General features: G+C 38.7%; 2 protein-coding genes across 2 annotated transcripts; both read right to left on the bottom strand.

Annotated features, from left to right (window-relative positions):
- Positions 1-6: 6 nt before the first annotated feature.
- On the bottom strand, positions 7-7,520 carry LOC117321938 (mechanosensory protein 2-like). Its single transcript, XM_033876572.1, has 9 exons — positions 7,063-7,520; positions 6,382-6,464; positions 5,856-5,983; positions 5,169-5,241; positions 4,503-4,585; positions 2,646-2,849; positions 1,334-1,389; positions 1,160-1,238; positions 7-533 (listed from the first exon to the last, which is right to left on the bottom strand). The coding sequence occupies exons 2-9, from the start codon at positions 6,386-6,388 to the stop codon at positions 342-344; spliced, it is 822 nt and encodes a 273-aa protein (XP_033732463.1). The 5' UTR covers positions 6,389-6,464; positions 7,063-7,520; the 3' UTR covers positions 7-341.
- Positions 7,521-15,041: 7,521 nt separating this feature from the next.
- Positions 15,042-23,901, bottom strand: LOC117321939 (mechanosensory protein 2-like). Its single transcript, XM_033876573.1, has 9 exons — positions 23,647-23,901; positions 22,993-23,068; positions 22,678-22,805; positions 21,942-22,014; positions 21,265-21,347; positions 19,074-19,277; positions 17,003-17,058; positions 16,829-16,907; positions 15,042-15,751 (listed from the first exon to the last, which is right to left on the bottom strand). The coding sequence occupies exons 2-9, from the start codon at positions 22,997-22,999 to the stop codon at positions 15,560-15,562; spliced, it is 822 nt and encodes a 273-aa protein (XP_033732464.1). The 5' UTR covers positions 23,000-23,068; positions 23,647-23,901; the 3' UTR covers positions 15,042-15,559.
- Positions 23,902-25,202: the final 1,301 nt, after the last annotated feature.

Raw genomic sequence — 25,202 nt, forward strand, 5'->3', positions numbered from 1 at the left:
AATGTCAAAACATTTTTTTATTTACTGCATTTTGTTTCTTTGATATTGGCATAAAAAAAAAAAAACAAGTGCAAAATAACAGAAAAAAAATTGGTATTTTGATAAATCACAGTCAAGTTGAAATGTAAATTGGCAGATCCGTCATCTCCAATTCAATATGGCCAATATATTAATACTGCCCAAGAGAACGTATATGATAATAACCACGTCCACCAGTTTAAGTTTGGAAGGGATGTCGTCGTCGTCGTCGTCGTGTATTAACCAGATCTTCGATCATTGGTTCTGGGTTATTAGCATACGAATATAACCATACCACTAACTGTGATGCTGTCGTTTAGTTTTCATTGTTTGGCTGTCATGCCTCTTAAAAACTCCATCGGAAGTGGGAATATGATCGTCGAATTCTTCTCGGCCGCTATTGAACTAAGTGTTTGCAAGTAGCGAAGCTGGACGGCGGCTGGGCATTGTGACATTATGACAGCAGCCTCCTTCAGTGAGGCGGACGCCCTCTGTTCGCCCTTTGCTGCTATAACCTGTTGAACAAATATATGTACACTGTAATATAACGCCTACTGTTCGTCCTTTGCTGCTATAACCTGTTGAACAAATACATGTATTACTCTGTAATATAACGTCTTCTGTTCGCCCTTTGCTGCTACAACCTGTTGGACTAATACATGTACACTCTGTCATATAACGTCTTCTGTTCGCACTTTGCTCCTATAACCTGTTGGACTAATACATCTACACTCTGTTATACAACGTCTTCTGTTCGCACTTTGCTGATACAACCTGTTGAACAAAAATATGTACACTTTATGGTATATAACGTAGAAAGTTATAAGTTCTCATTTACTTTTATTCCAGACTTGCAACGTCAAAGTTTAACTTATGTGGAAACTTTAAAGAAGCAGGTGGGGAAATGTATGTCCTACCTGAATGATGTAGCAAGGAAACGCCAACCCTAGGGTTGATAACATGAATGTCAACCCCTCGGGCTATACAATAAAGAATCTCGCTCTTTGAGGCGAGATGTGATGTCTTTGTTGCGTTCTTCAAGACAAGGGCGAATGTGACATTCCTCAAGATAGGGAAATATTCTATATGTCTATAGGATGCCATCATTAGAATATCAGATGTGTAATGTAAGGATTTATACCTTTGCGCTAGCCTCTCGGGATGCCTCGGCTTCTGCCGCCATAGCCCTCTGTAACTGAAGCGGCAATCGGACGTCTTTTCTGTAACCGAGAGATATGAACACTGATGTCAAATAATTTTGCTTAGATGAATCTTACACTGAACAAAAGACATAATGGAATAGCCCAGTACTCACATTTCTACTCTTTCAACCTTCACGCCCCAAGGATCTGTTGACTCGTCTAGAATTTGCTGAAAGTATATGAAACAATACATAGTTGAAGGGGAAAACGAAAGCAAAAGAAAATGTCGATCTCTGTGCTACATTAGGCAACAGCATGTGCACAACTTGAAGAAATAGTAGGAATGGCCCAAACATTAAATAACTGAATCTCTCACGATCACTCCACAACATGTTGAGGCATAGGCATCCTCAGACAAATGACCAACAAGGCATGTTCTCTAGTGTAAAATGTACGGGACGACCGACAGTCACTTAAAATTTATTCCCACTTCTGGTGTAAATTCTGTAAAGAATGACAATAGAGTTGTATCGAAAAAATACGTGTGAACACTTCAGTGTTGAAAATATTTTGCTCCTTTTTATGACAGCGGATTCGGCTAGTCGATTTTTCGTTTTGGTCACCTTAAATATCCTTCTCGTGTTTTACTCTTTGGCACTTGGGTGTCCACACGTCTTATTGTGCTCATTTACATACGTACACGCCTTACAAACGCGCCCACCCACATGCCTATTGCGCTGATCTACACGTTTTGGTGGGTTCATCTACACCTCCAGCCCGAGTTTCCCCTGGCTCTGACACCATCTCGTGTGTAGGTCAGAGACAGAGGAAACTCGGGCAACTACCTCTTAATATGTTCGTCTACAAGTCTTAATGCGCTCATCTACAAGTCTTAGTGCTTTCATTCATAAGTTATCATTGCCACATCCTCACTGTTCCATTGCCACATCCCCATCGCATCCTCACGTTTTCATTGCCACGTCTTCACCACATTCTCACGTTTTCATTGCCACGTCTTCACCACATTCTCAAGTTTTCATTGCCACATCCATACATACGCCATTTTCTGGTGTAAATATTTGTGAGACTTGGAGTTAAGGACAGGTACATTTTGTATCCTCTGTTTGGTCTTTTTTCGTATTTAGATGATAAAACTACACATCAATATTCCCCATCTACATATCACGTGACCTGTTGCTAAACGTGGCTGTCCATTAGCAATCACCATATTCCTCTTGTAATAACACATGCTAAGCGGGGTTATCATAAAGTCATGATATTAACTGAAACAAGGAACTTATCAACTTTTTATCAAAATTGCTGTAACTTGCTATAATATTTAATGCCTACAAAGGTCGTGATACCAGTAATGTGTTTATCTGCCAGGGCATTCATATCGAAATTGAAGGCAGAAAACATAGATCAATTGTCAAATAGACTTGAAGTATACAATAGAAACAGAATGTCTACCGATTTTCACTGTACCTGCATTTCCTTGGAAATGACGTCCCTCTCTGATAGCATGTCGGCCAAATTCTTGGTGCCAAGGACGGTTCGCAGTGTGGTTGCTGCTAGAAGACGAGTGGAGCCGAAGGCATCCTGTATATTACAGACGGACATAACTGGGTCGTACACGTAACAGTAGATCACAGCGTCCACCGCCACTGTCACAGAGTCCTTGGACAGAATCTAAAACGTGCAATGAATCAATCTGTAAAATATAACAAGTTTCGTTTTACATTGAGCTGTTTACCTTGACTGTACCTTGAAGGCTTTTCTTTTTTATTTTATTTATTGCAACATGCATATCATGCCTACCTCCTTAAGTGGTAAAGCTTACCTTTCACCTGTGGTGGTATATCTTTATCAGACCTACATTGTACCTCCTATGGTGGTATATCAGACCTACCTCCTATAGTGATATATCAGACCTACCTTCTGTAGTGGTATATCTGACCTATCTCCTGTGGTGGTATATAAGACCTACCTTCTGTGGTATATCAGCCGAACTTCCCGTTGTGGTATATCTGACCTACCTTCTGTAGTGGTATATCAGACCTACATCCTGTGGTGATATATATAGCAGACCTACCTCCTGTGATGGTATATAAGACCTACCTCCTTTGTTGGTATGTCTGACCTACCTCCTGTGGTGGTATATCAGACCTACCTTCTGTAGTGGTATATCTGACCTATCTCCTGTGGTGGTATATAAGACCTACCTTCTGTGGTATATCAGCCGAACTTCCCGTTGTGGTATATCTGACCTACCTTCTGTAGTGGTATATCAGACCTACATCCTGTGGTGATATGTATATCAGACCTACCTCCTGTGATTGTATATAAGACCTACCTCCTTTGGTGGTATGTCTGACCTACCTCCTGTGGTGGTATATCTGACCTACCTCCTGTAGTGGTATATCTGACCTACTTCCTGTAGTGGTATATCTGACCTACCTTCTGTGGTGGTATACCTGACCTACTTCCTGTGGTAGTATATCTGACATATCTCCCGTTGTGGTACATCAGACCTACCTCCTGTAGTGGTATGTCTGACCTACCTCCTGTATTGGTATATATTTGACCTACCTCCTGTAGTGGTATATCTGACCTACCTCCTGTTGTGGTATATCTGACCTACCTCCTGTAGTGGTATATCTGACCTATCTCCTGTGTGGTATATCTGACTTACCTCCTGTGGTGGTATATCTGACCTACCTCTTGTAGTGGTATATCTGACCTATCTCCTGTGGAGGTATATCTGACCTACCTCCTGTGGTGGTATATCTGACCTATCTCCTGTAGTGGTATATCTTACCTACCTCCTGTGGTGGTATATCTGACCTACCTCTTGTAGTGGTATATCTGACCTATCTCCTGTGGTGGTATATCTGACCTATCTCCTGTGGTGGTATATCTGACCTATCTCCTGTGGTGGTATATCTGACCTACCTCCTGTGGTGGTATATTTGGCCTATCTCCTGTAGTGGTATATCTGACCTACCTCCTGTAGTGGTATATCTGACCTACCTCCTGTAGTGGTATATGTGACCTACCTCCTGTAGTGGTATATCTGACCTATCTCCTGTAGTGGTATATCTGACCGATCTCCTGTAGTGGTATATCTGACCTACCTCTTGTAGTGGTATATCTGACCTATCTCCTGTGGTGGTATGTCTGACCTATCTCCTGTGGTGGTATATCTGATCTATCTCCTGTGGTGGTATATCTGACCTACCTCCTGTGGTGGTATATTTGACCTACCTCCTGTAGTGGTAAATCTGACCTACCTCCTGTAGTGGTATATCTGACCTACCTCCTGTAGTGGTATATCTGACCTACCTCCTGTGGTGGTATATCGAAGGACTTTATTCTCAGGTCTACCAAGGTAAACTCCTCCGCGCATGGTAACGTGAAGATGAGACCTAAAAGTAGTCAAAACTTCATCGAGTTAGATCGTGACTTCACCGTTCATACGATTTTACATAAAGTACATATTCGAAATTGAAATTTAATAATCAATGCGGCATAAATATAATACCGCCCTCTCCTAATTTGTACTGCACAGCTATTTTAACCTGGGAAATTTCCCCATAAATTAACCGATGAGAATGTTCGTTATATCGCTTCGTAGGCCAGTAGAACGAAGATAATTAATAAGTTTCGCTCCGATAAAATAAAAAAAAAAAAACCAATATCTCCGTTCTGCGAGGGACTGAGCGACGCTTACAATCTTTTCACGGCGGCAGTTGTATTTATATCCCTCATTTCGCGGAATGGGTTTTCGTTATTCTGTTCCGTCACATTCTATCGTTGTGAAAACACGGTGATTATCGGGGCGAAAAGATTAAAATGGTCGTTATTTAGCCCCTATCAACCATGATTAGCCCCCTTTTCCTACAATATTCAACTTTTTACCTCTAACTTAACTCCATGTTTACTCGGACCAAGAGTACGTCTGTGTACTGTGAAATATTTTGTCTTACAATTTTGATATGTGTATCATACCTGGACCCTTCGCACCTCCCTTTTTCGCCCTACCAAGACGAAATACAACACCTCGCTGGTACTCATGGACTACCTATGGAGAAAAGGCGAACATTGAATAGAAAATGTATTTTATAGTGGTCAGTACAGATGAATAAGAGGGACTTCTATTTTGGTTTAAACTTAGTTATGCATGCATATATATCGATTGTTTATTTCTTTATAATCATACTATTTGATATAGATATCAATATTTGTTTAAATTGGTAATGTCACACAGTGGGTAAACCAGCTATAAGGTTCCATTATTTACATATACACGTATAAACGTTTAACAGAATCTATACTGTGGAGTTTCCCAAATTGTGATAAAAGTGAATTTTGTTTTCCCCTTCATTAAGTTATCAAGTTTTGGATTCGTTATGCTATAATATACTTATATGAAACAAATCTGCTTTTACATGTAATTGAGGCGCATACAAAATATTTTGCATAATTGCATTTTTTCTTTCGATTATCGCCATTTTCCCTTTCTTCAATCAATGCTATCCTCCTTTCTTTTCCCTTTTAATCAATGCGAGTTTCTTTCTTTCTGTCTTTCATTCTTTCTTTCTTTCATTCTTTCTTTCTTTCAATTATCATTGTCCTTTTTTACCCAAACCAATACTAACAGTTTCGATGGTGACGTCATCATTGTTTTCCACTTACATGTATGGAAGCGCACAAGGAGAGTGGCAATGTAACGAGGAAAATAATGTAGGAAAGGAAAATCAGGATATATCCACAACAGCCGATACTTCCGTCCCCAAGGGTCTTCTCGTTTGCGCAGTTGTTTGCTGTAGGAAACAAACAGCAATATGACTATGAAAACTAAACCACTAACTGTGTATTTTCATTTATAAAATTTGCTATTCGTTCTGTATACAAATATTACATGATATTAAAAGTTGTTTGTTTTATAGTCAAGGAAGATATTTTTTTATGAATTCCATTGAATCTTTTTGCCATACAGCGAATTAAAAGAACGCCTCACATGGATCACTTTGGGCAGAGATTTGGGGATTTTTACCCATGTTTTTCAAAAAAATCTCATTAAAAATTCAAAATTGTACCTCTTTATACAGACAAATCTCATAGGAATTTTGCTAATCTCATAAAATCTCCCATAGGTTTTAAGAGCCAGAGTTATCCCTGGCCTCATAATGTCCACGTTTTAGTATTATCAAACGCTTACAGTCCATGTCTGTGAAGACGGTGGTATCATCTGCCGTGTTGTAGACACCCGTTCTATTTTTCAGTTGTTCACTACCAATATTTCTGAAATTATGATGAAAATTAGGTATACTATATATACATTATCAATAGATCATGCTCTTTAAAAGAAAGCGAGATGTGACGCCACCAGGGATCGAACCTGCGACCCTCGGCGGACCATGGCTTTACCGACTGATCCCACTAGCGCCAAGCTAGTAGCTACTGTACAGGCGACAGTATTACCCGACTATTCACTTTTAAAGTGTATTCGTTCACACACATTAACCCATAAATATTCTATCTCCAACGAAGCCTCATTCTCCTAAAACTTGCCCTTGGAGTGGTCAACGACACCAATTAAAATGTAACAGGAAAGCTAGCAGTGTGCTTCCATCGGCTTGCCGATTCGACGCATCACTGTACTGTAGCAACGGAGAAAAAAAAAAGAAACTTCCCCTAGGGTGAAGCTAGAAGGTGACCGTATATTTATGTTCGTGGCAATTCACCCCGCTATTCACATTTAAAACGTGCCGCAAGCTCTAAAGGGTTCCATTTAGGATAAAACGACAAAATGTTAGGCCTACCCCTAACTTGCGGTCTGCTGAAATAGAGTAAACGTACGTTGAAAGATTTTTTACCAATGATAGTCAGCATTTTTTACCTGAACTTTGAGGTTTTCTCTGACCTGTCGCCAATTGCTCAGTCTATCACAGTTCCAATATTTTAGGGATCCGTAATGACCCTAAAAAACAGAAAGTTTTTCTTCCTTACAACTACGCGTACTCGAGTTGTAGACCTAAATGTAGAACTTGATGACGTCTTAAATTACGCATAAAACGTCATAATTATGACGTCATAATTACGTCCCACTTTTGGCGGGAACTGATAATCATCAAAGCATAGAGAAAGCTGCCCTTCGACGCATTTTCAGAACGTCACTGGCACTGCCGTACACAAGTTGTTATGTAACAAACATGTCATACCGATTTGGGCCGATCATGCATGCTCCTTAATTACTGGTAGAAGGCGATATGTAGGCCTATGTGGTGCCGTTTTACTGTATATTAACGTAATCAACAAAGCATCGATAGGAAAAGTGGGACAGCACGTTTCCAAACTGAAGCCAATACGGAGCCGGAGCCGAGCCGGAGCCGGAACTTCAGCAGGAGACGGGGGCGGAGCCGGAAGTTGTCCCGGGGGAACAGGCACAGGAGCCATCGCCTGTTGAGAATGGTAGGCCAAGATTTGATTTTAATCCTGCTAAAGGGGCTGTATGGTTATAAAAAAACACTATGAGAAAATGATATAAAACGTTATATTTTCAATGAGTATGTTACAAAACTAACACTTTCTGTTAATTACAAAAATTAAAAATCACTGCAACCATTTATGGTAGATATCTAAAAGATAAAGAATGTAAACATACCGCTCGCAATCTGTTACGTCTAAGCCGGTAAGAAGTAACGTGGCGGACGTAGTAAACAGTTACCTCACGGAAAGTGCCAGAAAGCGTAAGAGGAAGAAGTCGGACCAGAAAAGAGGACAAGCAGTAATATATATTAGACAGGAGATTAATAGATGGCGAAAGAGGTAGGAGGATCTGGGACTGAATACGGATTCAGAATTCGCGAATCTGTTACTTGACAGGTTAGCTTACGTTAGCATCTTATTCTAGGGTATCCAAATGTCATTGATTTTAATCCGGCATCAAGTGTTGAATCTATAAGTATATTATGAATAATGCTACTAAAAGTTTCCTCTGATAATGATTGAATGATAATAGTTGTATCATTCGCTTGAATTTTACTACGACAATGTACGCGTGTGTTCGCTGTTGAACACGAGATGGGGCCCATTGGGGGTATTCGATTTGTTCTTATGGAAATTGATGTTTGATGAAAAAGTCTGTATCTGAAATTTTATACTTGTGGTATGTGTTCAACTTGGTGAGGCAGTGTGTTATTTTGCAGAAGTAGGTCACATTGACTACATTTGAACAGAAAAACAGCGGACAATTTAGGCTAATTCATCACTTGTCGTACCCTCAAAATGCTTCTGTTAATGACTTCATTGATCCAAAATTATGCTCAGTGTCTTATAAAAAAATTGATGAAGCAGTTCGAATGATGCAATTTAGGCTTTGAAGGGGGCTTTATTGGCTAAGGTGGATATCAAAACTGCATTTAGGAAAATCCCAGCGTGGCCAGGTGACTTTGATATGCTAGGCTTTAAACTTGACAATATATATTAAAATGAGGTTTCATGTAGTGAGTTGGGCGTTCCTATCGCGCCGAAAAAAAAAGCTAAAGGGCCTGTACTGTTATATGTTTTCTTGGTTTAGAGATCGATACAATAAATGTGTTTATCCGTTTTCCCTTGGAAAAGGTGCAAGATATAATCCAGAAAATGAACTTTCGCTTAACAAAGGTTGCACTAAGTTAAAACAAATGCAGTCCCTATTAGGAGCTTTAAACTTTATCTGTAGAGCTATCCCACCAGCGAACACTTTTTTTGTAGGCGCCTTCTTAATGACACCATCTGGACAACCAAACCGTATCATCATATAAGGATCACACATGCACACTACGAGAAGATCTTAAACTAATCGTCATTTTTTTTTCATTCCTTCAGCGGCGTGTTTGTGTTTTGTGATCAGTATTTCATCACCAATTCAGATTTACAGTTACTAACTGATAGCTCGTCCTAGAGGGGTAATGGATTTGGAGCATAATTTGAAGGACTGATGGCATTTGGCACGTGGCCCGAGTCCTGGTTTTAAGGAGGTTACACTGATGACATAACGGCATTGGAGTTTTTCCCAACTTTAGTTGCTGTGTACATTTGGGGAGGATAGGCTTAAGAACAAAAAAGTCCGGTACGACACTCAATCTACTGTTGCAATTCTCAATTCCATGACAACCAAATCCATCATGCTTTTTATTGTACGGAGGCCATTGAGGGCCTTAGAAGATTAAAAGTCTATAGATGCCAGGGCTCCTTGAGGGCCTTAGAAGATTAAAAGTCTATAGATGCCAGGGCTCCTATAACATATGATGTACTGACATTGGTTTATGGTAAATTAGCGCATGTTTGCTTCAGTTAATATGAATCACTATTATTTAGAGCAAAGTTTTGCTTGGCATTTTCCGGTTTACTCCGGGTTGTCAGCTAGTTTATAAATCTGCAAATTGGCACATTGACCGTTGTTAAGGTCTGATATTCAAATAAATAGAGACTTTACAGAGATGGTCATTATATAAAGGCAATCAAAAACGAATAATCTAGCTAAATCATTTACTGTGGTAATTCCATTTATCCCTGGAAATGTCGTCTGTCCTATTAAAAACATGTATGCCTTCCTTCAAGCTCTGGATAGACACAACTAAATAGATATCAGTTTGGTGAGGTGCTGAACAAATCAGACAACTAGGCCGGTGGCAGTCATCGGCCTATATAACCTACATCCGCTTATAATTGGTGTATGAATTGTTTTATAGGAGTTGTCTCTCTCAAAATATAGTTGGTAACGCCATATTTCTAAACACGCTACAGGAAGCCATTAATGCTTTATAACATCAACTGTTTGTATCTATAATTAATGATAATGTATACAACCTCAGGTGTTTTTGTATTATGGTTTTCTCCAGGCTGGAAATGTTGGTTCCTCTTACGAGAGGTGGTTTCGTTTTTTGACAAGCGCAGGCAAAATCTGCTAGGTCAGAGGGCATGGGGCTTTATGTCCGGGTACCTGCGGGCAGACATTTAGCATGGGTCCTTGCCTTTGCATGCACTTTAATACATGTACTAAATATTGGTTGCGGCCATTGTCATACTAAATTCATAAATTAATAAGCCTGCTTGCCATATTCTGAGGCGGTGTAAGTTTCGTATCAAATGAGGCTGTGGTCATTTAAACCCAAATGCATTGTTTGTTTTTGTTATAGATAAGAAAATCATACTAAATACACCCCCCCCCCCCCCCCCCCCCCCCCCGAAACCAAACTCAGCCGTTTAAAAATTGCCTCTTTATCACCCGTGTAACTCAGAGGATTATTATTGTGAATCAAACTACAAACTAAGCCCGATCTATAAACTTGTTTTGCACAAAAACTCATCCGACTCAATGTTTATGCTAGTGATATGTATGCATATCATCAGCATGGCATTGTGGTGTACACGTACACTTTATATATAATTACTGGGATACAGAGTGCATAGTCATAGGGTGTGTGTGGCGGGGCTGGACCGGGTCGATCGTCGGCGGCCAGGTGGCTCAATCGGTAGAGCATCCGGCTGGTGTTCGGAGGTCCCGGGTTCGGAGGTCCCGGGTTCGGGCCCCGGTCTAGCCGTGCATTTTTCCACTCATACTGCATTTGATGCCTGTGACCAAATCTTGTTTCAAGTGAGGTGAATACTTGACAGGGGGATACCCGAATCTGGGTTGTGAGTTGTGAAGTATTCGGGGTCGCGGACTATAAAAGGGAGGGAAGAATGTAGCGGAACTGGGCCGGGTTGATCATCGGCGACCATGTAGCTCAATTGGTAGAGCATCCGGCTAGTGTTCGGAGGTCCCATGTTCGAACCCCGGTCTGGCCGTGCATTTTTCCACGCCTACTACAGATATGCCAAAAGGAACAAGGATTCAAGATTCAAAATTCAAGACAAAATAACGTATACCGCTATCAAATTTGTAATGGAAACCGAGAAACTTCCTGTGATCTTCGAAAATCCCAATATGGTGAGGGAGCCTGAAGTTGGTTCCGAGTTCCGAGTTCCGTTTATTTTAAACGGAACTCGGAACTGGTTCCGAGTTCCGTTTTGACTAAACGGAACTCGGAACCAGTTCCGAGTTCCGTTTAAGGTTTAAGAAAAACGGAACTAGAAATTAAGTTTCCAAATTCCTTAAATAAAATATTCTACGTACTTAAAGCCACATACTCCCGAACAACCTAAAATTCTAGTTGCACACGTACATATGTATATTAAGGGCAATCCAAGATGCTCATTCACGCTCTCCCAACATTAAAAGGGCCACTGGCCTGGACGCTTGACCTGGGGGAGTCCTTATCTTAAACGGAACTCGGAACTGATTCCTAGTTCCGTTTGTGTTAAACAGAACTCGGAACTCGGAACCAACTTCAGGCTCTCGTGTTGTGAAAGGCAGATTTCAGATCAAAAGTAAATAAAAAATCACCCTGCTGAAAAATGTCTCTAGCGTCCTCGAATTTGACCTTGAACTTATGTAAATAGAGATTGATATGTCGACAATCTAGAACGAGGCGTGGCTTACCTGACCTACTAAACGCTGCCGTGAGCAGATTAACAACAAATGGTATATATGTGATCTCTGAAACACAACCCAATTCAACTAATTGTTCAATTTCAGCTTTTACAAAAGACAGATTGGGGGATTTCTCAAAAAAGAAATCTTGTAACCGTCGCTCATAACAGACAGTACAAAATCACATCCGCCATCTACGATCTGAACATGTTTAGACAATAAAACATTACTTATTTTATTACTTCCAGTCGTCACCACTCCTCCCGTCAACGCGGGACAGTCGACACGTCAGCCTGTCCGCGCTTCCCACAGGCGAAACAACTCCCTGGCATGCTAACACTCCGTGTGGGCCCTCCTCTTAAACTATCCTGGACGTTTTCCTGCAGGGACATTATAATTGAGTCGTTGACACTGCTCGCCGTAAAGCGTGTAACGTCCTCTTCCTCTGTTATGCTTTTGTTTAGAACCTTTGTCCTTTCTGTTGGCCCTGGCCTTGGCACGATCCATTTCCCTGCTCGTCATCGGAATCAGATGCGACGGGGTTAGCTATGTACTCATCCACGCCCTTCCAACCACAATCTGAAGGTTCGGCTAGTTTAAGCTAATACCTTCAAATATTTTCGCCTTAGACGCCAGTGGTTCCGAAGTAGACAAATGCTCCGCCTCCAACAGTTTGGCCCGAACTTTCACTTTGAACTTGTACTGGTCCTTGCAGCTTTTCCTCGAGAACTTATGAGAATCTATACAAAGAATGTTCTGTTGTATCTCGAAAAATTGAGCCTCAGAACTATCGCTTATTTTGTGCTCGAAAGTCAAAATTATCGAGCTTATTGGAAATTAAAACACTCAACTAAAGTACTAAAGTACTAAGTACTAGTTTCTCATACTGTGACGTGTCTACGGCCGCTTTCACATGGGCGGCGATTAACTCCTCTGTAGTAGTAGACATGGCGAGAAAACAAACAACAAAATAATATAGAATGACCGTGCGATACGGCACGGCGGCTAGGAATGACAAACACACTAGTGTGCTCGATACACGTCGACTACTGACGTCACCGCACGTGTAACTCTTGCATCTACATACCGATCGAGACAAATCATTCCCGCTATAATTAACGAACCGCGAGAATATTTGAATAACTACGGCAATATTCAGATGATATCAACATTTATGGATACGCTTAGTTGACAGTTGTTGTATTTAAAATGCTTACTGTATATGCAAAAAATGAACAATAATATAGCATGTTTTCATTTCGGCAAAGACGGAAATATACCAACAGACGCGCGGTTGGGGTATTTACCGAAACTAGAAATTGGAATTATTTTCAGAGAATGGACTCAAATATATGTTCTTCAATACCCAACTATATCATATGTGAAATATTAGGGGTTTATTTGACCGAGAAGCATTTTAAATTAATTTTTAATCATTCGCGATACGCAGCCCGATTGTCGTCAGAGTTGAATTACCGAACTGGCCGATGATTGACCCGAAATCGATATTTTTATGAGAGAATGGACCCATTTTAGTAATCTTTGGTGTTGTCATATGTAAAATAATTTTCATTTACAACATAATTCTTGGATAAAACTGGATTTTTGGTGATGACTATATTGCAAGACCAAAGACCAATCCATGTATATAATCTACTACATATTTGAAAAAATCGGAATCCTTGCACTACAAAGAAATAATGCATCATGAATATTACTAAAAAATGAAATGTTGAAGATATATTGTATATGATATGTATTATACCTGAAAGTATTTGGAAATAATTTGTACCCGACTCACGACCAAATTTTCGATTGTGACGAACTACTAAAACGGTGTTAATTTCACCTTAAACTGTCCGTTTTTGAAGAGAATGGACCCCAAATATTATTCTTTAATATACAACCGAGAAATGTCTAATAGATGAAGTTTTTAAATGACCTTGAAGTGTTTGAATTTTTTGTTTAAATCCTCGCTATTTTGCATTCAGATTGTCAACAATCTGGTCGCGTTAGGCGTAAGTAAATTAAAGAGACGGAAAACGGAAATCCAGATTATCTAAAAACAAATGCAAAAATACTTATAAATTTGATATTCACTTAATTTGATATTAAGGTTTCTTGTTTGTAGTTTTATAACTGTAAAATATTGTGTTTGATTTTCTATATAATATTGTTGTGTTAGTTGTGTTATTTCTTAAACCCATTCATTTTAATAATTTGTAAATTTTGAATTTTCAAGACTTGAAATTCTCACTACTCCATATTTCAAACATGGATTGGTTAATTGATAAATTGAAAATTGAAGTCAAGGCATTGAATTAATATTTTCCTTAAATGATTTTTCAATATACAACAAATATTCAGATGACTTTTTGTGCCATGCTCTCGTAAAATATCGATTTCGGGTCCATTATCGGCCGTTTTGGTAAAAAAAAACTCTGACGGCAATCAGACCGCGAATGATAAAAAAAATAATTCAAAATACTTCTTGTTAAAATGAACCCCTAATATCTTACCTATGATACATTTGGACATCGGGGAACATACATTATTTGGCTGCATTCTCTACACGTAATGCCAATTTAAGCCCTAGTTTTCTCCGTTTCGGTAATTCCAAGTCAATTTCCCCAACCCATTTTTTCAATTGGATTTTATTATCATGGTGGAAAGTACAGAATAGAGCTTCATAAAGATATTCTCAAAAAAAAAAAAAAAGAAAAAAAAAAAGAAGATAAATCACTAATTAAATATGACATTTTACATGACTCCCATGACCAAAGGTGAAATGAAACTTGCAAATCTCCTCTGTATCATTCCAATTTTGATATATGTAAAATATATATACACACAAATGTACATGTATAGATATAGATATGGAATGTTTCACAAATTTGCGTGATGAAAATATATGTTTGACTGCTAGATTACAGTTATGGAATCTTATAACACACCCCAAAAAAAATGTTGTCTCCACATAAACGTGTGATTTGTGCGATTACATTGCTGGACTGTGTGGTTCAGTATTATCGGATGATCAATATGGGAAAGGGACAATAAATACGGAATGTGTCGTCCCATCGGATGGACTTCTGTATTCTCTTGATCAGGTTTGAAGTTGAAAACGAAGCTTGAAGATTTCTTTTCCTGTTAGCTGAATTATTCGATGAAGATACAGTCTCTATCTGGTTGTTATCCTTTATCACATTGTTTACAATAATTATACCAGGAGTATATCTTCTCATATAAAGATTTATTAACATCAAATTATTCCTGAAACAAGTTTTTATTTTGAAGTACCACACATGCTTGAGTAGCTACTACAGTTTCAATAGGATACACGATGGAACTAGCCTAAATTTAGTGCATATTGGAAAGTTGACATCAATAAGGCCACAGACTCCCGATTGTGTTAACTGATGATACCTTTCCAAAAAAGAAGCCATTTTTGTTTTTATCCACTCTAAACTTAAAATGTTACTGATTTTGCATTAAACAATAACGTTCGTTTACAGTACTTCCAGTACTTTGATTTATTTGCTGCATTTTGTTCATCTGATATTCACGTTTAAAAGAAACAAGTACAAAGTCACACAAAAAATGTGTATTTTGATTAATCGCTGTCAGATTAAAATGTAAATTAGCAGATCCGACATAAGGTATTGCACACGCTAACTGCATATCAGTTCAATATGGCAAATATATTTAATGCTGCTCAAGACAACGTATATGATAATAACCACGTCCACAAGTTTAAGTTTGGAAGGGATGTCGTCGTCGTCGTGTGTTAACCAGATCTTCGATCATTGGTTCTGGGTTATTAACATACGAATATATCCATACCACCAACTGGAATTGTGATGCTGTCGTTTAGTTTTCATTGTTTGGCTGTCATGCCTTTTAAAAACTCCATCGGCAGTGGGAATATGATCGTCGAATTCTTCTCGGTCGCTATTGAACTAAGTGTTTGCAAGTAGCGAAGTTGGACGGCGGCTGGGCATTGTGACATTATGACAGCAGCCTCCTTCAGTGAGGCGGACGCCTTCTGTTCGCCCTTGGCTGCTATAACCTGTTGAACAAATATATGTACACTCTGTAATATAACGTCTTCTGTTCGCCCTTGGCTGCTATGACCTGTTGAACAAATATATGTACACTCTGTAATATAACGTCTTCTGTTCACCTTTTGCTGATAGAAACTGTTGAACAAATATATGTACACTCTGTAATATAACGTCTTCTGTTCGCCCTTTGCTGCAATAACCTGTTGAACAAATACATCGATTGTTTAGATGAACAAGGACGTATCTCCAACATGGAGTACTTAGAAGTAAAGGGTCGTATCTCAAATTTATCAATTTTTTGATTTTGATAAATTACAATTCCGACTGAGCATTTCTTATAGAATATGTACTTTATATCAATGGCAATTATCTAATTCTTTTAAATCACACAGTATTTTAACAGAATTAGACCATTTCAATTGATATGATGTACAAATTCTATAAGAAAATCTCACTCGTAGTTGTTATTTATTAAAATCTAAAAAATTGATAAATTTGAGATACGACCCTTTACTTCCAAGAACTCCATGTTGGAGATACGTCCTTGTTCATCTAAACAATCGACATGTACACTCTATAATATAACGTCTTCTGTTCGCCCTTTGTTGCTATGACCTGTTGAACAAATACATGTACACTTTGTAATATAACGTCTTCTGTTCGGCCTTTGCTACTATAAAATGTTGAACACATATACGTACACTCTATGTTATATAACGTTGAAACCTATAGGTTATCATTCACTTTTATTCCAAACTTGCAACGTCAATGCTGAACTTATGTGGGAACTTTAAAGAAGCAGGTGGGGGAAATGTATGCCCTACCTGAACGATATAGCAAAGAAACCTCAACCTTTGGGTTGATAACATGAATGTCAAACCCTCGGCAGAGCATCGGGTTATGCAATAAAGAATCTCGCTCCTTGGGCGAAATGTGATGTCTTTGTGACGTTTTTCAATATAGGGAAACGTGACATTTCTCAAGAGAGAAAGTTATATTCTATGTGTTCATTATATATCAGAATTAAAAATGATTTAATTGAGTCGTGAACAATAAATAGTGTGTAATGTAAGGATTTAAACCTTTGCGCTAGCCTCTCGGGATGCCTCGGCTTCTGTCGCCATAGCCCTCTGTAACTGACGCGGCAATCGGACATCTTTTCTGTAACCGAGAGATATGAACACTGATGTCAAATAATTTTACTAAGCTGAATCTTTTATTGCACAAAAGACATAATGGAATAGCCAAGTACTCACATTTCTACTCTCTCAACCTTAACGCCCCAAGGATCTGTGGATTCGTCCAGAATTTTCTGAAAGTATATGAAACAAGACATTTTTAAGGGGAATACAGAAAGAAAAAGAAAATGTCGATCTCTATGTCAAATGTACGGGACACAGTCACTTAAAAGTACTTCCAGAATTTGGTGTAAACTCTGTATAGAATTACGTTAGAGTTGTTAGACGTGTGAACACTTCAGTGTTGAAAATATTTTTTTCATGACCGCGGATTCGGCTAATCGATCTTTCGTTTTTGTCACCTTTGAATAACCTTCTCTTATTTTACTCTATCTCTCTTTGGTACAGGATGTTCACGCGTCTTATTGTGCTCATCTATATGTACATACGTACACGCCTTATAAACGCGCCCTCCCACATGCCTTATGCTCTCATCTACACGTTTTGGTGGGTTCATCTACACATCTTATTGCGTTCATACGCATGTCTAAAGGTGCTCATCCACACTTCTTAATGCGTTCATCGTCACGTTTTCATTGCAACATCTACAAGTGGCCATTGTCACATCCACAAGTTTCCATTGTCACATCCTCAAGTTTCCATTGTCACATCCTCACGTTTCCATTACCACATCCTCACGTTTCCATTGTCACATCCACAAGTTTCCATTGTCACATCCTCAAGTTTCCATTGTCACATCCTCACGTTTCCGTTACCACATACACAAGTTTCCATTGTCACATACACAAGTTTCCATTGTCACATACACAAGTTTCCATTGTCACATCCTCACGTTTCCATTACCACATCCTCACGTTTGCATTGTCACATCCTCAAGTTTCCATTGTCACATCCTCACGTTTCCATTGTCACATCCACAAGTTTCCATTGTCACATCCTCACGTTTCCATTGTCACATACTCACGTTTCCATTATCACATCCTCACGTTTCCATTATCACATCCTCAGGTTTCCATTACCACATCCTCACGTTTCCATTACCACATCCTCACGTTTACATTGTCACATCCTCAAGTTTCCATTGTCACATCCACAAGTTTCCATTGTCACATCCTCACGTTTCCGTTACCACATACACAAGTTTCCATTGTCACATACACAAGTTTCCATTGTCACATACACAAGTTTCCATTGTCACATCCTCACGTTTCCATTACCACATCCTCACGTTTCCATTGTCACATCCTCAAGTTTCCATTGTCACATCCTCGAGTTTCCATTGTCACATCCTCACGTTTCCATTGTCACATCCTCACGTTTCCATTGTCACATCCTCACGTTTCCATTGTAACATCCTCACGTTTCCATTATCACATCCTCACGTTTCCATTATCACATCCTCACGTTTCCATTACCACATCCTCACGTTTCCATTACCACATCCTCACGTTTCCATTACCACATCCTCACGTTTCCATTGTCACATCCTCAAGTTTCCATTGTCACATCCACAAGTTTCCATTGTCACATCCTCACGTTTCCATTGTCACATCCTCAGGTTTCCATTATCACATCCTCACGTTTCCATTATCACATCCTCACGTTTCCATCGTCACATCCTCACGTTTCCATTATCACATTCTCACGTTTCCATTGTCACATCCTCACGTTTCCATTACCACATCCTCACGTTTCCATTGTCACATCCTCAAGTTTCCATTGTCACATCCTCACGTTTCCATTGTCACATCCTCACGTTTCCATTGTCACATCCACAAGTTTTCATTGCCACATCCATACGTACGCCATTTTCTGGTGTAAATATTTGTTAGATTTGAATTTAAGGACAGGTGGCTGTCCGTTAGCAATCACCATATTCCTCTTGTAATAACACATACTAAGCGGGGTTATCATAAAGTCATGATATTAACTAAAACAAGGAACTTACCAACTTTTTTAAATTAAAATTGCTGCAACTAATATTGAATACCCACAAAGGTCGTGATACCAGTAATTTGTTCATATCGTCATATCGAAAATGAATGCAAAACGAAAGCATAGAATGTCATTTGTCAAATAGACTTTAAGTAAACAATAGAAACAGAATGTCTACCGATTTTCACTGTATCTGCATTTCCTTGGAAATGACGTCCCTCTCTGACAGCATGTCGGCCAAATTCTTGGTGCCAAGGACGGTTCGCAGTGTGGTTGCTGCTAGAAGACGAGTGGAGCCAAAGGCATCCTGTATATTACAGACGGACATAACTGGGTCGTACACGTAACAGTAGATCACAGCGTCCACCGCCACTGTCACAGAGTCCTTGGAAAAAATCTAAAACATGCATTGAATCAATCTGTAAAATATAACCAGTAAAGTTTTACATTGAGCTGTTTACATTGACTTGCACCATGACAGTACCTTGAAGTTTTTTTTGTTTTTGTTTTGCAACATGCATATCACGCCTACCTTCTGTAGTGGTATATCAGACCTATCTCCTGTAGTGGTATATCTGACCTACATTCTGTAGTGGTATATCTGGCCTACCTTCTATAGTGGTATATCAGACCTACCTTCTGTAGTGGTATATCTGACCTACCTCCTGTAGTGGTATAATCTGACCTACCTCCTGTAGTGGTATAATCTGACCTACCTCCTGTAGTGGTATATCTGACCTACCTCCTGTAGTGGTATAATCTGTCCTACCTCCTGTAGTGGTATAATCTGACCTACCTCCTGTAGTGATATATCTGACCTACCTCCTGTAGTGGTATATCTGACCTACCTCCTGTAGTGGTATAATCTGACCTACCTCCTGTAGTGGTATATCTGACCTACCTTCTGTTGTGGTATATCTGACCTACCTCCTGTAGTGGTATAATCTGACCTACCTCCTGTAGTGGTATATCTGACCTACCTTCTGTTGTGGTATATCTGACCTACCTCCTGTAGTGGTATATCTGACCTACCTTCTGTTGTGGTATATCTGACCTACCTCCTGTTGTGGTATAACTAACTTACCTCCTGTAGTGGTATATCTGACCTACCTCCTGTAGTGGTATATCTGACCTACCTTCTGTTGTGGTATATCTGACCTACCTCCTGTTGTGGTATAACTAACTTACCTCCTGTAGTGGTATAACTGACCTACCTCCTGTAGTGGTATATCTGACCTACCTCCTGTTGTGGTATATCTGACCTACCTCCTGTTGTGGTATATCAGACCTACCTTCTGTAGTGGTATATCTGACCTACCTCCTGTGGTGGTATATCATACCTACCTCCTGTGGTGATATATCATACCTACCTTCTGTAGTGGTATATCTGACCTACCTCCTGTTGTGGTATATCATACCTACCTCCTGTGTTGGTATATCAGACCTACCTCCTGTAGTGGTATATCCGACCTAATTCCTATGGTGATATAACTGATCTACCTCATATTGTGATATATCATACCTACTTCCTTTTGTGGTATATCTGACCTACTTCCTTTTGTGGTATATCTGACCTACTTCCTTTTGTGGTATATCTGACCTACTTCCTTTTGTGGTATATCTGACCTACCTCCTGTGGTGGTATATCTGACCTACCTCCTGTTGTGGTATATCTGACCTACCTTTTGTAGTGGTATATCTGACCTACCTCCTGTTGTGGTATATCTGACCTACCTCCTGTGGTGGTATATCTGACCTACCTCCTGTGGTGGTATATCTGACCTACCTCCTGTGGTGGTATATCTGACCTACCTCCTGTAGTGGTATATCAGACCTACCTCCTGTAGTGGTATATCTGACCTACCTCCTGATGTGGTATATCTGACCTACTTCTTGTGTTGGTATATCAGACCTACCTTCTATAGTGGTATATCTGACCTACCTCCTGTGGTGGTATATCATACCTACCTCCTGTGGTGGTATATCATACCTACCTCCTGTGGTGGTATATCATACCTACCTCCTGTGGTGGTATATCATACCTACCTTCTGTAGTGGTATATCTGACCTACCTCCTGTGGTGGTATATCATACCTACCTCCTGTGGTGGTATATCAGACGTACCTCCTGTAGTGGTATATCCGACCTAATTCCTATGGTGATATAACTGATCTACCTCCTATTGTGATATATCATACCTACTTCCTTTTGTGGTATATCTGACCTACTTTCTTTTGTGGTATATCTGACCTACTTCCTTTTGTGGTATATCTGACCTACCTCCTGATGTGGTATATCTGACCTACCTCCTAATGTGGTATATCTGACCTACTTCTTGTGGTGGTATATCAGACCTACCTTCTATAGTGGTATATCTGACCTACCTCCTGTAGTGGTATATCGAAGGACTTTATTCTCAGGTCTACCAAGGTAAACTGTTCTGCGCATGATAACGTGAAGATGAGACCTAAAAGTAGACAAAACTTCATCGAGTCATGTCGTTACTACACTGACTCCCACTGGCCTACGTGGTCATGGTCTATGAAAATATCATGAACGTTCATACGAATTTACATAAAGTACATATTCGAAATTGAAATAATGATAATCACTGCGGCATATATATAGCGAGTATCGTCCTCTCCTAATTCGTATTGTCCAGATATTTTTACCTCGAAATATTCCCAATAATATTTGCCGATATTTGTACGATGGAGTTAAAATTGCAACGACTGAAGTGAAATTGATGTACGAAAAATTTGCTCTTTACATGGTAATAACATTAACATAGGGCATAGAACAATTTCGTTATTACATAGCGCTTCGCTCAGTCGACTTGAGGGGCGAAATAACGTTAACGGTACCCTTCGTTATATCGCTCCGTAGTCCAGGAGAATTAATAAGTTTCGCTCCGATAAAATAAAAAAAAAATTGTTATTTCGCTCCGGGAGAGACAGAGCGACGCTGACAGTATTTTCGCAGCGGCAGGATGAATATAATCGGTATTTCGCACTGAAAGAATGAAAGTTTTAAGGAGAAGACATATACATGTGTATCATACCTGGACCCTTCGCACCTCCCTTTTTCGCCCTACCAAGACGAAATACAACACCTCGCTGGTACTCATGGACTACCTATGGAGACAAGGCGAAAATTGAATAGAAAATGTATTTTATAGTGGTCAGTACAGATGAATAAGAGAGGCTTTTATTGGGTTGAAACTTAGTTATGCACCTATATCGATTGTTTAATTTTTTTATAATCATAATATTTAATATATCAATATTTCTTAAATTGGTAATGTCACACAATGGGTAAACCAGCTATAAGATTCCATTATTTATATATATAAACGTTTAACAGAAGCTATATTGTGAAATTTTCCAAATTGTTTTGATTTTGTTTTATTTTATCAAAAAAATAAATAAAATCAAACCTGACATTTTGAAATAATTGCATTTTTTCTTTTAATTGTCGCCATTTCCCCTCTTGTTTCTATTTTTCAATCAATTCTATTTCCTCCTTTCTTTTCCCTTTTAATCAATGCCATTTTCTTTCTTTTTTAGATCAATGTCATTTTCTTCCTTTTTTTTTTTTTTTTTTCATTTTTTCCTTTTTTCTTTCAATCGATGACATTTCCCTCTTTCCTTTTTTCAATCAATGTCATTTTCTTTCTTTCCTTCTTTCTTTTTTTTTTAAATCGATGCAATTTTCTTTCTTTTTATAATCATTGTCTTTTTTTACCCAAACCGATCCTAACAGTTTCGATGGTGACGTCATCATTGTTTTCCACTTACATGTATGGAAGCGCACAAGGAGAGTGGCAATGTAACGAGGAAGATAATGTAGGAAAGAAAAATCAGGATATATCCACAACAGCCGATACTTCCGTCCCCAAGGGTCTTCTCGTTTGCGCAGTTGTTTGCTATAGGAAACAAACAGCAATATGACTATGAAAACTAAACCACTAACTAGGCCTATAGTATTTTGATTTATAAAATTTGCTATTTGTACTGTATACAAGATATTATATCACGTTAAAACTTTCGCTTTAAATCCTCGTTATTTAAAAGTACTGTATAATCAATGTTTTAGTATTATCAAACGCTTACAGTCCATGTCTATGAAGACGGTGGTGTCATCTGCAGTGTTGTTGTAGACACCCGTTCTATTTTTCAGTTGTTATTTCTGAAATGATAAAAATGAGGTATACTATATATACATTATCAATTGATTGCTTTTAAAAGGAAAACGAGGGATGTGACGCCACCAGGGATCGAACCTGCGACCCTCGGCGGACCATGGCTTTACCGCCAATGGAAGCACACTACTCGCTTTCCTATTACATTTGGTGTCGTTGACCACTCAAAAGGCAAGTTTTAGGAGGAAGAGGCTTCGTTGGAGATAGAACATGGGTTAAGTGTTTGGGAACGAATTAAGTGGAAAGTAGAGTAATACTGTCGCCTATGGGTCAATGGATCAAACTCGCGAGCCTCGGTTTGCCGATTCGAGGCTCCACTGTACAGTACCAACGGAGAAAAAAGAAACTTTTCCTAGGGCGAATCTAGAAGGTGACCGTATCACTATTTACACTATTTACCGAAAGGACTTTGTTCGTGGCAATTCATCCCGCTATTCACATTTAAAACGTGCCGTAGCTCTAAAGTGTTCCATTTAGGATCAAACAACAAAACGTTACTGCAGTAGTGAAGTAAAGTAAACTTAGGTTGAAAGATTTTTTACCAATGATAGTCAGCATTTTTTACCTGAACTTTCAGGTTTTCTCTGGCCTGTTGACCTCGCCAATTGCTCAGTCTATCACAGTTCAATATTTTAGGAATCCCTTATGACCCTTACAAAACAGAAAGTTTTTCTTCCGATACAAATAGGCGTACGAGAGTCTGACACTCGAGTTGTAGACCTAAATGTATAACTTGATGACGTTTTAAAGTACGCATAAAACGTCATAATTGTGACGTCATTATTACGTCCCACTTTTGGCGGGAACTGATTGTCATCAAAGAATGGAGAAAACTGCCATTCGACGCATTTTCAGAACGTCACTGCCTTACACAAGTTGTTATGTAACAAACATGACATACCGATTGTAAATTAATTAACAAATATATAAACAAATAAATCGCCTGTATCAAATATCTGTAAAATAATGTAATTCATTAATCAGTTAAGTCTCATATTCTAAATCCAGGAAGTCACTTTCAATATGGACAATATACCATGCATATTCTGATCTATCAGAGTTACTTCCCTTCCACTTTGTCAGACGGTGACGAGATCGCTTAACAGCCGATGGCAACCGTTAGGCCTAATGGTATTAAACCCGCATGCAACCAGTTTTGTTTTCAGATAACATTGTAATAAACACGTGTTGTTGTTTTTCTTAGATAGGTCTCGTTTCAATTTCTTAACAGAGAGCAAAAACTTATAGAATCTTACCACGATAGTTAAAAAGGATATTTCCTTCTTGGCTACAAAAGGAAAATAAGCGACTTACAGGACGCTGTCATGTACGGGCCTATCGTGATTATATAGCTAAATAAATAAATAAATAAAAAAATTAATAAATAAAGTTACTAATTATTCAGAGAGTTGTAAGATTGTGTCATATTTTACTCCGGTAATAATTACCTATGTAAAACTAAGATAAATATAACATGTTTTTGCAAAGTTTAGAGTAAAATATTTTTGTCCAAAATGAATGTGAATGTTTAATGAAATCCTGTAAAACGTGATTTATTTCTACACTGTTATTTAATATGATTTTACAGCATGTACGATATATTTCATCATTTTATTATGTGGCCAAAATGTTTCAGATATAGAAGTTTACCTATATATAATAACTATAGCGACAATATTTGGAAAACAAGTATTCGAATGAAATATCATTTAGTATTAACTTCAATAATCTGATCAACAGTGAAATATCCCTACACGATTTTCAAAGAACTGTCTTTTGTATGCCTAAATAGCACTTATATATTCATAACCACGAGACAATATACGTGCAGTGTTGCTCGTTCAACCTATTTATTATCGCTACCATAAAAGGTTCAGACTACTATATATACATCACACATTGAAGAGTCACTGGAAACTTTGCTTTGATGCCAAATTACAAATATGACTCTCTCTTTATCTACCACGACTGTTATAACAATGCTATGTACAGTACCAATAAACACTAATGTAATGTATCGAATGCCACCCGGGGCTAGTTTCTCGATAATCGTGTTTCTTAATTGAACTGTCAAATATAACTTTAAATTATCTTATAGCTGTTAACCAATTACTATGTATA

The sequence above is a fragment of the Pecten maximus genome, chromosome 2, assembly GCF_902652985.1.
Source record: "Pecten maximus chromosome 2, xPecMax1.1, whole genome shotgun sequence".
In the NCBI taxonomy this organism is placed as follows: domain Eukaryota; kingdom Metazoa; phylum Mollusca; class Bivalvia; order Pectinida; family Pectinidae; genus Pecten; species Pecten maximus.

Coding starts and splice junctions, on each gene's coding strand:
- LOC117321938 (XM_033876572.1), bottom strand. Junction 4,586..5,168: donor GGGAGGTGCGAAGGGTCCAG/GTATGATACACA, acceptor GACTACTTTTAG/GTCTCATCTTCACGTTACCA. Junction 1,239..1,333: donor AAGGTTGAAAGAGTAGAAAT/GTGAGTACTGGG, acceptor TCTCGGTTACAG/AAAAGACGTCCGATTGCCGC.
- LOC117321939 (XM_033876573.1), bottom strand. Junction 22,015..22,677: donor CCTTGTGCGCTTCCATACAT/GTAAGTGGAAAA, acceptor TTGTCTCCATAG/GTAGTCCATGAGTACCAGCG. Junction 21,348..21,941: donor GGGAGGTGCGAAGGGTCCAG/GTATGATACACA, acceptor GTCTACTTTTAG/GTCTCATCTTCACGTTATCA.